At 44.4% G+C, this 14,907-nt stretch overlaps 1 protein-coding gene across 2 annotated transcripts in view; it reads left to right on the top strand.

Annotated features, from left to right (window-relative positions):
* DDX60 (DExD/H-box helicase 60) overlaps positions 1-14,907 on the top strand; it is a 179,511-nt gene that overhangs the window by 38,449 nt on the left and 126,155 nt on the right. For both annotated transcript variants that reach the window (XM_066573553.1, XM_066573554.1), the window contains 4 exons: positions 4,423-4,564; positions 9,621-9,773; positions 12,775-12,877; positions 12,974-13,083. In XM_066573553.1, the coding sequence (XP_066429650.1) occupies positions 4,423-4,564; positions 9,621-9,773; positions 12,775-12,877; positions 12,974-13,083 (508 nt within the window). The remainder of the gene's footprint in view (positions 1-4,422; positions 4,565-9,620; positions 9,774-12,774; positions 12,878-12,973; positions 13,084-14,907) is intronic.

The following is a 14,907-nucleotide window of genomic DNA, read 5'->3' on the forward strand; positions in this document are numbered from 1 at the left end:
TACTCGTCCGAGCTTGATACTCGTTCGAGTATTAGGGTGTTCGAGATGCTCGTTACTCATAACGAGTACCACGCGGTGTTCGGGTTACTTTCATTTTCTTCCCTGAGAAATTTGCGCGCTTTTCTGGCCAATAGAAAGACAGGGAAGGCATTACAACTTCCCCCTGCAACGTTCAAGCCCTATACCACCCCCCTGCAGTGAGTGGCTGGCGAGATCAGGTGTCACCCGAGTATTAAAATCTGCCCCTCCCGCGGCTCGCCACAGATGCATTCTGACATAGCTGAGGGAAAGTGGTATCGTGTTGGAGCTGCTATAGGGAGAGTGTTAGGAGTATTTTAGGTTTCAAGAACCCCAACGGTCCTTCTTAAGGCCATAAATCTTCTCTATATGCGCTCAATGGGGCCGGCGGCAGCAGCGCCGACCCCATTGAGAACATATAGAAGACAAATCCTTCTTCTCTGCCACAGCTGTAACAGCTGTGGCAGAGAAGAACGATGTTTGCCCATTGAATTCAATGGAGCCAGCAATACAGCAGGTTCCACTGAAAGCAATGGGCTGCGGGCGAGCACAGGATGAATTGTTGGGAAGGGCTTAAATATATAAGCTCTTCCCTGCAATTCATCCAGAAATGTGTTACAATAAAAATATATACCTGCGTATAAGGCGACAGGGCGTATAAGACGACCCCCCAACTGTCACCTTATACGCAATACAGTGGAGCAAAGAATAAAAATCATTACTTACTTCTTCTGACGTTCTGCGGCGCTGCTGCAGGCTGTCGCTCCCTCCTGGTTCCCGGCAGAGCATTGATTTCTCTACGAAGGGCTTTAAATCCCCGCCTCCAGAAACACACGTGCCTTCAGCCAATCACAGGCAATGACAATGATGTCATTGAATGGCTGTGATTGGCTGTGTTTCTGGAGGCGGGGATTTCAAGCCCTGCGTCCAGAAAGCAATGCTCTGCCGGGAACCAGGAGGGAGCGACAGCCTGCAGGATCGCAGAACGTCAGAAGAAGTAAGTAATGATTTTTATTCTTTGCTCCACTGTATTGCCGGCGTATAAGGTGACAGTTGGGAGGTCGTCTTATACGCCCCGTCGCCTTATACGCCGGTATATATTTTTATTGTAACACATTTCTGGATGAATTGCAGGGAAGGGCTTATATATTTAAGCCCTTCCCGACAATTCATCCTGCGATCGCCGGCAGCCCATTGCTTTCAGTGGAACCTGCTGTATTGCTGGCTCCATTGAATTCAATGGGCAAACATCGTTCTTCTCTGCCACAGCTGTTACAGCTATGGCAGAGGAGAACGATCTTTACGCTGACAGTGCGGGGGCGGGGGGGGGCCCACTCTTGACGCTATTGTGGCTTATTAGTGGGACCTGGGAACTTGAGATGCAGCCCAACATGTAGCCCCTCGCCTGCCCTATCCGTTGCTGTGTCGTTCCCATCACTTTGTTGAGCATCGGCGATATACAAAAATGCTCGGGTCGCCCATTGACTTCAATGGGGTTCGTTTCTCGAAACGAACCCTCGAGCATTGCGAAATTTTCGTCCTGAGTAACGAGCACCCGAGCATTTTGGTGCTCGCTCATCTCTAGTAGTTAACAAGGAGAAATGCAAAGTCCTACATCTGGGCAAGAAAAATGAAAAAAAAAAAAATCACATACAGAAAGGGAGGAATTGGGCTAAGCAGCAGCACATGTGAAAATGACTTGGGTATACTAATAGATCATAGACGGAACATGAGTCAACAATGTGATGCAGCAGCCAAAAAGGCAAACACAATTCTGGGATGTATTAAGAGAAGCATAGAGTCTAGATCACGTGAGGTAATTATCCCCCTTTACTCTTCCTTAGTTAGACCTCATCTGGAATACTGTGTTCAGTTCTGGGCACCCCATTTTAAAAAAAGACATAGACAAACTGGAGCAAGTTCAGAGAAAAGTTACCGAGATGGTGAGCGGTCTGCAAATCATGTTCTATGAGGAACGGTTAAAGGATCTGGGAATGTTTAGCTTGCAAAAAAGAAGGCTGAGAGGAGACTTAATAGCTGTCTCCAAATATCTGAAGGGCTGTCACAGTGCAGAGGAATCAGCCCTATTCTCATTTGCACAAGGAAAGACTAGAAGCATTGGGATGAAACTGAAAGGGAGGAGACTAGAGATGAGCGAGCGTACTCGGAAAAGCACTACTCGCTCGAGTAATTTGCTTTATCCGAGTATCGCTGTGCTCGTCCCTGAAGATTCGGGTGCCGGCACGGAGCGGGGAGCTGCAGGGGAGAGCGGGGAGGAACGAAGGGGAGATCTTTCTCTCCCTCTCTCCCGCCCGCTCTCCCCTGCTCCCCGCTGCGACTCACCTGTCAGCCGCAGCGGCACCTGAATCTTCAGGGACGAGCACAGCGATACTCGGATAAAGCAAATTACTCGAGCGAGTAGTGCTTTTCCGAGTACGCTCGCTCATTTCTAGAGGAGACACAAATTAGATCTTAGAAAAAGCTTTCAGGCAGTGAGGGTGATCAATGAGTAGAACAGGTTACCACGGGAGGTGGTGAGTTCTCCTTCAATGGAAGTGTTCAAACAAAGGCTGGACAAATATCTATCTGGGATGATTAAGTGAATCCTGCACTGAGCAGGGGATTTGGACCAGATGACCCTGGAGGTCGCTTCTAACTCTACCATTCTATGATTCTCTTACACCAGGATGCATGATGTCGTAGATGACACTACTAATGCCATCTAAGTCTCACATGCTTTAATATTTTTTCCCCTTCTATGTCTGGAATTTTGCTGCCATGTTGCATTGTAAGGATTAAACATCATCACTTCACACTGTTTGTTATTAACAAAATAATCCTCTGCCACTTGTGGAAACCAGTTTACATACACTCTACGAGCATTGTACATAAATGTACGATGGAATAACACCGTTGAAATTTTTGTAAATTGCCTCCACATTCTGCTTAGTGCACAAAGCGTATAACTGTCCATGAAAATTGAGAGTTTCGGTACTTATGCTGTAAAGTTTCAGACTAGTAAAGCTTCATTACAGAATAGATGGCTGAAGTGAAAGTGTGAACCCGATTGAAAGGCTACGATACGAAGAACTCCGAAGTATGGGCAGACATAGTGACAAGGGAAAATTCCAATGCTGGTGGTGTGAAGAGTGAGGTCACTTTGTCGGGGATTGCTAGAGTGAAGTGGGGTGTTGCCCAGAAGGACTGTCCAACTACTGGCCTGCAGAAGTAGGGCATAGTGTGGTGAGTGTCCAAGGTTCAATGCTCCAAACATTTAGTAGACGAGTGCCCGATGATGCAGGTAGAATTCGAAGGAATAGCTGCTTGATGGATATGATCTCACAAGCCCCCATAGTGTCAGAATTTCTTCTCAAGCAGCAGCTCCAAGAGTTGGTCCAACTTGAACCAGAGACTGTCATCAAGCTGACTGCAGCTCACCAATTGCCAATTCGTCTCTTAGGAGTTGCATGGATGAATGTGCTAATATGTGCTAAGACATCAGTAGTGAAGGCGTCATTATCATGCGCAAACTTGATATGAGTGATGTCCCCTTGATTCTAGGTACAAAAGGATCAAGAATACAATTTGAAATGCGCCTCTCATGCAATTAAGATTGAATAATACTTATTTCCAAGTAAAAAGTGGACTTACCCGGTGCTAGAAGGGTTAATCCGGTGAATAAGGAGTTAACCCTTCTGCACCTGTTGTCCACGTTCGCCTTCAGTCAGTCTCTTGCTTCTCCATACGTCCTTTGTTCTGGAGCGGCGTCCGGGGATTTCCTAGGATCGTGCTTGCAGACACGATCGGGTAAAACGATGTATAATAAAAATAAAAACTTATCCCGCGCCTTAGCTGGAGACTAATCTTTTTTATTTAGTTAGATTAGTCTCCAGCTAAGGCGCAGGATAAGTTTTTATTTTTATTATACAAAAGGATCAAGCTACTTGTAACGTATAGAATCAAAGGATTACTTCTTTATATTAATTAAAGGGATCGACATCCGATCAGGATGAGAAGGAGACTAGATAGGGGAGGAGGAGCCAGTTTGAATAAACAAAATTAGCTGGCCAGGCTGTGCATTACCCTAGCCATTCAATCAACCAATTAACAGCTAGGAGCTGTTAACTCTTCACTGTGCAGCACCGAATGACAATGAGCATGTGTCAGCTCAGTGCATCACATGGGCTGTGGCTGATGCTCTGACATCACCTCAAACCTGTGCCCGTCCTTCAGCCACACTATAATAATGCCACTGCTAGTACTAGCTTACCACTGTTGATAGCTACAGTAATCTTCAGACCAATATGCTATTGTGAAGCATACTATTAATGGTAGATATGATATCTAGTTGTAAACTAATGAAATCTACTCTCTGATTTTCTTTAACAATCTTTTTGTTCCTAGTACACTCTATGTGAAGAATTTACTTTGACTCAGATGCAAGATGACAGCGAAGATAAAACAATTGACTGGACTTATGTCTCCGACATACGCGATGATTTACTGCTGAAAAACATTGTATTTTACTTCGAAAAAGAGTCCACAGGTAATTATGTGCCATAATACAAAATATACTCAAATGACATACAAGTGCTGTATGCAATGATGAAAAAAAAATCAAGGGAAAAGCAGAATAAAAATTACAAACTCATGCTTTTTAGGGATTGTTCATATAATGTTGATTTTGGTTTGAGTTTTTTTTGTGCATTTCATTTTAGTCAAACTGGCCATGGTTTCAAAATAGGAAAGTATAAGTTGCCAATATATTTTTTCCTTAAAGAATTGGCAAAAATTTTCCATAATGTGATATATCATGAAGCATGCTATAATTCTTACAGAATACATTCTAAGGACAACCTCTGCAAGCCTGTGCATACAGAGGCACACAGAGGGACATTAGGCGCCCGTATCAGCTTTTGGGCACCACATTTTGGTTCCATACAAATTATATACAAATATACAGTATGATACAGCTGTGTGCATAAAGCTTAAAGGGATTATTCGGTATTCGAATATTGATGACCTATCTATAGGAACTGCTTGGGATCTCCGACAATCGCAAGAATCCCCAGCAGCAGACTTCCACAGAGGACAGGTCATCAATGTTAGAGTCCTGGAAAACCCCTCTATGTTTTTGATTTATGCTTCAATCAATTTTGTTGAAATGCATTGATACTTAAATATTTAATATTTTTATTGATTTGTATTAATTTTGGCTTCTTTAAATTGACTATAATGAATACCATCATTTGAGAAAGCAAGCAACCACATGTTAATGCTACAATCTGTAACTATTAGGGCTTAAACAGATGGGCGTGTTTTAGTGTTTTTCAGGGCCGCGTAACGGGACAAAACAATCCAATGATTTCAAAGGTTTCATTTCCACTGTTGTGATTATCTTGCGTTAACCCCTTAATGACATGGCCTATTTTGGCGTTGAGGACCAAGCGATTTTTGGTATTTTTCCATCTCCACTTTTCAAAAGCCATAACTTTTTTATTTTTCCGTCAACGCGGCCTTATAAGGGTTTGTTTTTTGCGTGGCGAGCTGTAGTTTTTATCGGTGCCACTTTTGGGTACATAGACAATATCGTAAAACTTTTATTATTTTTTTTATGATAACAGAAAGAGAAAACGCATCAATTCTGACAGATTTTTTTTTTTTTTTTACAAGGTTAATCATGCAGCATACATGACACACTAAATTTTTTCTGCAGGTCGGTACGGTTACAATGATACCAAAATTCTTATATTTTTTTTAGGTTTTTACACTTTTTTTGCAATAAAAAGCCTTTTTTGTTGGAAATCTTTTTTTTTTTTCTCTATAGCTGCATTCAAAGTCCTGTAACTTTTTTATTTTTCTATGTACGGAGCTCTATAAGGGCTTATTTTTTGCAAGACAAGCTGTAGTTTTTATTGGTACCATTTTGGGGAATGTACAGCTTTTTTGATCACTTTTATTGCATTTTTTTGTGAGGCAAAATGCTAAAATTTAGCATTTTGCCTGTTTTTTAGCGTTTTTTTAACGCTTTTTGTCATACAAAATAAAAATCATGTTCAACTTTTTGTACACGTCATTACGGATGCGTCAATACCCAATATGTGGGGTTTTAATTTTTTGTACCTTTTTTTATGCTAATATTAGAAAAAAGCATAAAAAAGGGGTTTTTTAAAAATTTGTTAACATTTTTTTTAACATTTTTATTTTATTTTTATTTTTTTACACTATTTGAGTCCCTCTAAGGGACTTGCAGCACTGTGCCTATGATCGCTGTCATAAGGCATGGCAGAGCTACTGCTCTGCCATGCCTTATCGCTTATACAGCGATCATAGGCATAGGCAATACAGGACGCCAGTGTCTGGCGTCCTGTTGCCATGGTGGCAGGGCGCGAGAGCCGGCCGGAGACACAGAGGGAGCACGCTCCCTCTGTGAACTATTTCCCTGCCGCGATCCACCTAGATCGTGGCAGGGAAGGGGTTAACAGCGGGGGGCGCATCTCCGATGCCCCCCCGCTGTTGCAGCGGGACGTCGGCTGTAACTGACAGCCGGCTCCCGCTGCGGGAAAGCGCGAGATAAGTCATGATCTCGCGCTATCCCGATGACTTACCGGTACGTCATTTTGCGCGAAGTACTCGCCTTCCATGACGTACCAGTACGTCATGGAGCGGGAAGGGGTTAATACTACATGTAAGAAAAGATAAAGCAGGAAGATAGGTCCTGCCCTATTATTTTCAAACTTGCGCGGAGTTTGAATAGTCAAAAGAAAACGCAATTCATGCGCTGATAAGCTCCGTAGCGATGGGTGTATTAGCACATACGCACATGTGTTTTTGCCCTTAGTATGAAATCCCCAGTGAAAAACAGCAGCAAGTCCACCATGTGTGAGCATGATCAAAGGACTGCTTCTCACATTACTGTATGGTGACTGAAAGCAATTACTTGTGCATGGTTTTAGTTCTTCCTTGTCTAACCCTAGCCAGAGCACCCAACTGTATTCTGTATTCTCATTTCCTTGCAGATTTGGACTTGTAATGACTATTCTATTTAGTTTGGCAGTTTTAGATGAGTGTATACACAAAAACGTTCAACCCAGCACAATTAAAGGGGTTCTGACATTAAAAAAAAAATTTTTACTCACCTTGCCTGGCCAGGTCCGATCGCCAGGCATGTCCCCTCCAATCAGCATCTTTTTCTGTGGCTTGTAGAAGCAGAGCAGGAGCGGTCAAAATGACCGCTTCCTGTTCTGCTCTGTCCGTCAGTCACTTCCGAGGTGAACGGACGGGCCGCCCACAGCAAACACGTCACAAGCAGTGCTTGCTGTGGGCGGCCCGTCCGTCCTGGCTGAACTCCGAGATTCTGCGCGTGCGCAGTGGAGACGCGGCCCGTCCTGACTCCTGTCAGAGGGCACCTCTCCACTGCGCATGTGCGCGATCCCGGAGCAGCGTGGCTCGTGGAGGAAGAAGAGGAAGAACAGCGCCTGCCGGGAGATGACCCCCCCGATGTCAACAACAACAGGAGACAAGGTAAGTATTATGTTTTTATGTTTTAGCAGCCATTAAACCGTGGGTTCCCTGTGTCCATTAGGCAGACCAGGGAACAATGGCTGCTAAAGCATAAAAACATTATTCATGTCAGAACCCCTTTAATTTCTACAGTTAACAAGGTTGATGAGGTTGATCTGCGCAAAGTACTATACTTTATTGTGCACACAGCCAGTTCATATGTATGTGCGACCCCTCCCATGCCCTGACTTAAAAGGCTATTTAGCCTAATGAGGTCCAGATGTATTCTTTTCTCCACAGTTTTGTGCAGCGTTTTGTGCATGGTCTTTGATATTGTACGTGCATTTGGGCACCACTTATAGACCTCTCTGAGGCCTTAGTCAGACGGCGTTTTTAGCCGCGATTTGCGCATGCGCATGCGTCCGGCGATTTTATAAAACCATTGCTTTGCAATGGTATCGGACACATGAGCACTTTTTATGCGCTCGTCCGATAAATTATAGAACAGAAATCGCAGATCGCACCTATCTGCGATCTGCGATTCCTGTTCTCTTCTCTATATGCGCTCAATGGGGCCGGCGGCAGCAGCGCCGACCCCATTGAGAACACATAGAAGACAAATCATTCTTCTCTGCCACAGCTGTAACAGCTGTGACAGAGAAGAACGATGTTTGCCCATTGAATTCAATGGAGCCGGCAATACAGCCGCTCCATTGAAAGCAATGGGCTGCTGGCGTGCGCGGGGTGAATTGTCGGGAAGGGCTTAAATATATAAGCCCTTCCCTGCAATTCATCCTAAAATGTGTTAAAATTTAAAAAAAATTGTATACTCACCTTTCCGCTGCAGCTGGAGTCCAGCCGCGGCTGCTGTCAGTTCTCCTGAACTGCTTCTCGGCACTATTCAGCCGGCGGGGCTTTAAAATCCCTGCCTGCTGAATGATCTGCCTCTGATTGGTCACAGCCCTGACCAATCAGAGGCAGGTTTCACTCACACACCCATTCATGAATTCATGAATGGGTGAGTGACTGCTGCCTCTCAGCGCTGAGCCAATCAGGGGCAGGTCTGACTCACATCCATTCATGAATTCATGAATGGGTGTGAGTGAGACATGCCTCTGATTGGCTCAGCGCTGAGCCAATCAGGGGGCAGGTCTGACTCACACCCCCTTCACACCCACTGCAGGACGGCCGCGCGGAGCTCCGGCTGCCGGGAGAAGGTGAGTATATATATATTTTTTATTTTTACACATTTTAGGATGAATTGCATGGAAGGGCTTATATATTTAAGCCCTTCCCGACAATTCATCCCGGGCTTGCCCGCAGCGCATTGCTTTAAATGGAGCCGGCTCTATTGCCGTCTCCATTGAATGCAATGCGCTGGACAGCTCCGGCCCATTTCTAATGAAACGCGGCTAGGAGCAGATTTTCGGGCGATTTGCGGGCGACTTGTGCGCACCGGTCACGCGATTTGCGGATGCGCATCCGTCATGCGATCCGCAAATCGCGTGAAAAAACACCCGTGTGACTAAGGCCTGAGGGTGCAAATACGGAGAAAGATACAACAGGACCTATTTTTTTGCTTGTGCACAAAAAAGGAGATGAGACCGAACCCACTGAAATCAATGGGTTCCACACTCTGTGTTTTGCGCACGCAATTTGTGTGCACAAAAACGCACGCAAATACATCCATCTAAAGCCTTCCTTAGACCCAGTGTCCACAGGCAAATTTGGATTGCGGAATTCGCAATACAAGCCACCCATAGGGAGACATATGCGTCCGCAGCTAAATTAAAGCATGCAGATTTGTTTTGCGGACCTCTTGCAGATTCCGTGGGAAAGCAGGAGATTTAAAAAAAAAATCTCTACTGTGCACGTGCACCAGCCAGCGCTTCCGCAGTGAAGACCTGGACAGGTAAGCACGGTCCTCAGCCACGGGCAGGGTTGGATTCTGCTGAGGGCTCCCGCATGTGGAATCTGACCCACCCGTGAATATGAGGCCTTAGGCTAAAGAACAAGACAGTATTTAAAATGGTGGGGAAAGACTACATGGTAAATAGTCCTTTATGTCATTGTCTCACTTATATTCTGTTTTCTTGCAGAATCTAAATTGGAATTTGGTAATGAAATAAATGAACTGTATAAATGCCTCTGGGAGACGGTGCTGCAGTTAGTCCCTCTAAGTGAACATCTGCAGTCCGATGAACTTCAAAACATATGGGAATCTTTTCTTTCACAAGACTTATCTATACCAGGTATATAAATGCGGTCGGCACTAGCTGGCAGTTATGGCACTTGTACATCTGTCTTTGCCCCTAGTTGTGTTCTGTACTATGTTACTTTGTGGAGTTAGTTAAAGGGGTTACCCAACATCACAGAATCAAAAGATGGATGGAATGGGCGCATACCTGTGCTTCCTGTGTCATCCACTGCACTGTTCTTAGCGCTCTGAACCACATGCTTCACGATCCCCCATCCCTCCTGACTCCTCTCCGCCGCTCTTGCATCCTTACAACACAGGAAGGGTCACATGTTCTGTGACATTTTGCTCAGTGCAAGTTGCAACCAATGGATCAAATGTCACATGGTGAGTGATGTCTTGTATTCTTGGCACTGTGAGAGTTGATGGGAGTCATGTGATCAAGAAGATACAAGTGTCACCAATTGTACAGCGGCAGTGAGGTCACATGACATGATTTTACAGTGCAGAAATGGTGCATGTGCCAAACATAAAGTATGTCAGTAACTGGCTTCAATTTCTGTTATTAATTGAATAAAATATATTTTTAAATACTAGATGACCATTGGAGTTTATAAGTGATATCATGGTGAGGATAATTACATACTAGAGATGAGCGAGCACGCTCGGTAAGGCCAGTCACTCGAGCGAGCAATGCTCTTCTCGAGTAACTGCCTTCTCATCCGAGTGTCGGGGGGGAGAAAGATCTCTCTCACTCTCCCCCCGGCTCCCCGCCGCTCTCCCCCTCCTGCCTCCCCCCCCCCCCCAACGAGAAGGAAGTTACTCGAGAAGAGCGATGCTCACTCATCTATATTACATACCGGTCTTGGACAGGCTCAAAAATGGTCCGCATGCATATAATTTTGTTAAAAAATAAATAAGATATTGCCTCTAGCAGTGTTGTCAGTTTTTCTCTTCAGCATCCAATTAGATTCCTGATTGTGCTCACACTCTGTAGATTTCTTGCAGAAATTTCTGTGACTTAGGCCTCGTTCACACAAGCAACAAAGTGGTACAATTTTGTCACGTTGCTACAATGCTACAAATCACATGTCTGTGAAGCCTATGCTTTCCTATGGGTTAATTCACACGTGTGATGTTTTGTAGCATGCAACAACCCGACACAAAAAGCCTTGTGGGTCCTGCGATATGCACGCGGCCCGTGAGCTTTTGTAGCCCATGTTTCAATATGGAGCCTTCCTCTCTGTTGCATCGCATCGCATGAAAACACGATTTCCGTGCAGTGTGATGCAACTTTGACAGTAGGAAATCTAACTGTCAAAGCCATAACCTAAGCCCTAGCTGCAGGAAAAAGAAAAAAAATACAGATACATCACCTAAGAAGAGCTGTCAGCCCAGCTGCGACTTTTCCTTGGTGCCCGGCAGTGGTCTTCTGATCTTCTGGCTGGGAATTGAAAAATCTCTGCCTCCTAGAAGACTCTGATTGGCTGACGCTTAGCCTATTAAAGCCAGTGCTTGATGAACCAATCACAGAGATTCATCAAGTGCTGGCGTCAGCCAATCACAGCCAGTGCTTCCATGAGGCGGGGATTTTTCAATTCCCACCCAGAAGAGAAGAAAAAGACCAGTTCCGGGAATCGGGAGAAACTGCAGCAGAGCTCCGAACAGCACGTCTGAGATGATGTATACTTTTTGAAAAAAAAAATTCTGCAGCTATTGCTTATTTTCAGGGTAGGGCTTATATTTCAAGCTCCCCCCCCCCCTGAAAATCTTCGCATGTGGTGCTACAAAGTCATGCGACTTTGTAGCGGTACAAAGTCGCGTTATCACCGCGAGAAACCGCAACGATATCACTCGGACCAGCGATGCGATGTCGCTAGGATTTTCTCACGGCGATGCTGTGTCGCCCGTGTGAACGAGGCCTTAGGCCCAGTGTCCACAGCACACGTGGATTCTGTGCAGGGAATCCCGCAAGGAATCCATCCGTGCCCGTAAGCCCCGCTTACCTGGTTTCCCAGCAGCAGTGACCGCGTGGATCCCTCCATTTACAGGTTCACTGCACTTTGTATGGTTCTCACGGCTTGCTATCGGACATGCGCAGTACAGTTTTTTTTTGTTTTTAATCTTCTGCTTCCCCACAAATCTGTAGCTCATGGGCAGTGTCAGTTGTGGGCGGGCCGTGGTTCGGACGGCTTCCATTGAGTTCAATAAAAGCCATCCCTGTGGGATCCGCAGAAAAATGGAGCATACTACGATTTTTTTTCTGGACCACAAAGGTCCAGAAAACAAATCTGCATGCTTTAATTCCATTTGCGGATGTCCATGTTTCCCTATGGGCGGCTTGATTAGCAGATGTTCTCTTGTGATATTACTACGTGAGAGAAAAAATAAGCCTTACCCTATCTTTCTAGTTTTTGAGAAGATAGGGCAGCACCTATCTTTCTGGGGTTTTTTTGCTCACGCACAGTAGCGCAAAGTTTGAACTGTCAAAAAAATATTTTTTTTTTTGACAGGTTCATGCGCTAATGCCCTCTGTAGTGACCAGTGTATATTTGCACATGTGCTTGTCTGAAGAAGCCCTGAAAAAAAAAATGTAGGCGCATTATCCCAAATCGCAGATCTGCACCAAAATTTGTGTGTGGATTTTCATGCAGATTTCCACCATGTAATTCACTTATTGCATCGCAATCAATGAATTCCACTGTGAAGAATTGTGGCATTTTTGCACCAAAGAGAGCATGCTGCAGATTTGAAATGTAATATGGGGGCCCCATATCTCGTTCGCCTGAGTGAAGTTCGCCTTAGGGTACATGTACATGGGCTACTTTACGTCTGATTTTCGACAAAAAAAAAGCAATCTGGAAATTGGACGAAAGTAGGATTCATTCATTTTAATTGATGTATGCAAACAGGCTTTATTTTTACTTGGACTCGGAGCGGCTTCACACAAGCTGTGAACTTTGTAAATATCGTGTATGTGACTGCCCATTTTTCTGTACTGTAATAGTATATTTTACTATTTATAAGCCATTGTTTGTATAATTTTATTTTGCTAGTTGAAACTAAAGACATTTTCGCTGTTGGGCTGATACCAATACGATCTGATATCATTGAAGATTATGCTGGAGACATGATAAAGGAACTACCGGCATTAAGCAGGTATAGAGATTTGTAGACAGTAGGACTGGGCTATTCACTTTCATAGCAGATTTTAAAAACATTTATTTTGTTATTTGATTTGTTTTATCTATTTAGTGATGACCCACTTATTCCCTCCTTGATGAGCACAGAAACATATGATGAACTTTTGCACTGGCATGTGAACCGTCCGCTAAGTGATGACTATGACAGAACCAAGTGTGAAGGTAATGATAAAAAAAGGAAAAATTTAAAGAGAAAAGTAAATCATAAAATATAATAATATTGTGTTTATTTATCTATGATTCTATATGTATTTGCTACTTAAAATACTGATGAGTAGAGATGAGCGAGCATACTCGTTAAGGGCAGATACTCGTGTGAGTATCGTCCTTTCAGAGTACCTGCCTGCTCATCACAAAAGATTCGGGTGCCGGTGGGGGGCGGCAGGGGAGAGCGGGGGGGGGGGGGGGGGGGAACAGGGGGGATCTGTCTCTCTCTCTTTCCCCCCTAGCTCACCCCTGCTCACTCCCGCAACCCACCGGTCACTCCCGCCGGCACCTGAATCTTTTGTGACGAGCAGGCAGATACTCGAAAAGGACGATACTCGCTCGAGTATCTGCCCTTAACGAGTATGCTCGCTCATCTCTACTGATGAGCACTGTTGTATGATGTCCTCAAGGCTGCTGTTACCCACAAGGCATAAGACACTCAGTAAAGTGGCTCACTACTTATGTTACAACATAGTCATAAAAAAATATTTTGTTACTATATCTAATACATAGAAATATATAATACTGCCTAATCACACATTAAAGTATCCTCAGTAATTTGTAAAATGTGCCCCAGAATAATTAAAGAAGTTGCCAGTGTTCAGAAATAAAGTTGAAATTTGCTGCAATGTATACCATGCCTGACTGGTATTTTTCTGAACCAGAAGGAATACTGGAGGCGGCTCGAGCCCAGGTAGTGCCCAGCCCACGTATCACGCAAGGGCGCAGTCAGAGGGGGCAGCCAGATATTTGGCTCAGACCTCCATGCAATACTCCAAACCCAGTTACACCTCAGGGCTATGTCCATAGGGAATTGGTGCACCCCCACTGGTTATATAGTCAGGGGTCAGAAGCTATAATTAGAGGTCATCCGCTGGGGTGGGAAGAGGAAACTCTGTGTATCTTCTTGTAACTATGATGTTTCAGACACTGCGGAGGAGTTCTAGAGCACTCACAGGGAGATGCACAGACTTCCTGGAGTGTCTAAAATGTGGGACTTTCCTGCTAACTCTAGGATATTTAGGAGTTATATTCACACTGACTGAAGCTCATAACTGTTGTCAGATGTCTTTATTAAATGCTGATTACACAATGGCGAAGGTCCATTTAGACACAACGATTATCGTTTAAAATTTGCTCAAAAGCCGTCTTTTGAATGATAATCATTGTGTCTAAATGTAACCATCTTTCACTGTTCCGCTGAACGACGATTTTCAGTTCTGCTTGAAAACAGTCGTTCAGCATAACAGCTGATAGGCAGGATAGCAGGCTGTGTTCTGCCCGCGTAGAGCTGATTACAGCTAATAACATTGTTACAGCTGTTCTGGAGCCTACTCCCAGAACAGCTGATTAGCAGGATTGCACACTGTGTTTACTGTCCATGGTGCTGAATTCTCCGCGGGGAGCCTGTGACTGAACAATGGATCTAATTACATAGCTCAGACCTCCTGCTGAGTTCTATAACAGCTCCCAGAAGCTCATTTGCATGCAAATGAAGCTAATAAAGTACTAATAGCAGTTAGTGCCTTTGCATACTTTATGTAAAACTATCACTGATCTTTCAATCTTTTGAAAGATATCTTAGGTCCTTATGGCCAATTTAGACACAATGATTATCGCTGAAAATTCACTCATCTTCCATGTTTTGAGCGATAATCATTGCATACATTTACACAGCAAGATGATCGCTCAAAATTCGCTCAAACGGCAGCCGCTTGTCTTCTGCATACAGATGTTGTCTTCTCGGAGCGCCCAATTGGTATACAGCTGAGTGCTCTG

This window comes from Eleutherodactylus coqui, chromosome 7 (genome assembly GCF_035609145.1).
Source record: "Eleutherodactylus coqui strain aEleCoq1 chromosome 7, aEleCoq1.hap1, whole genome shotgun sequence".
In the NCBI taxonomy this organism is placed as follows: Eukaryota; Metazoa; Chordata; class Amphibia; order Anura; family Eleutherodactylidae; genus Eleutherodactylus; species Eleutherodactylus coqui.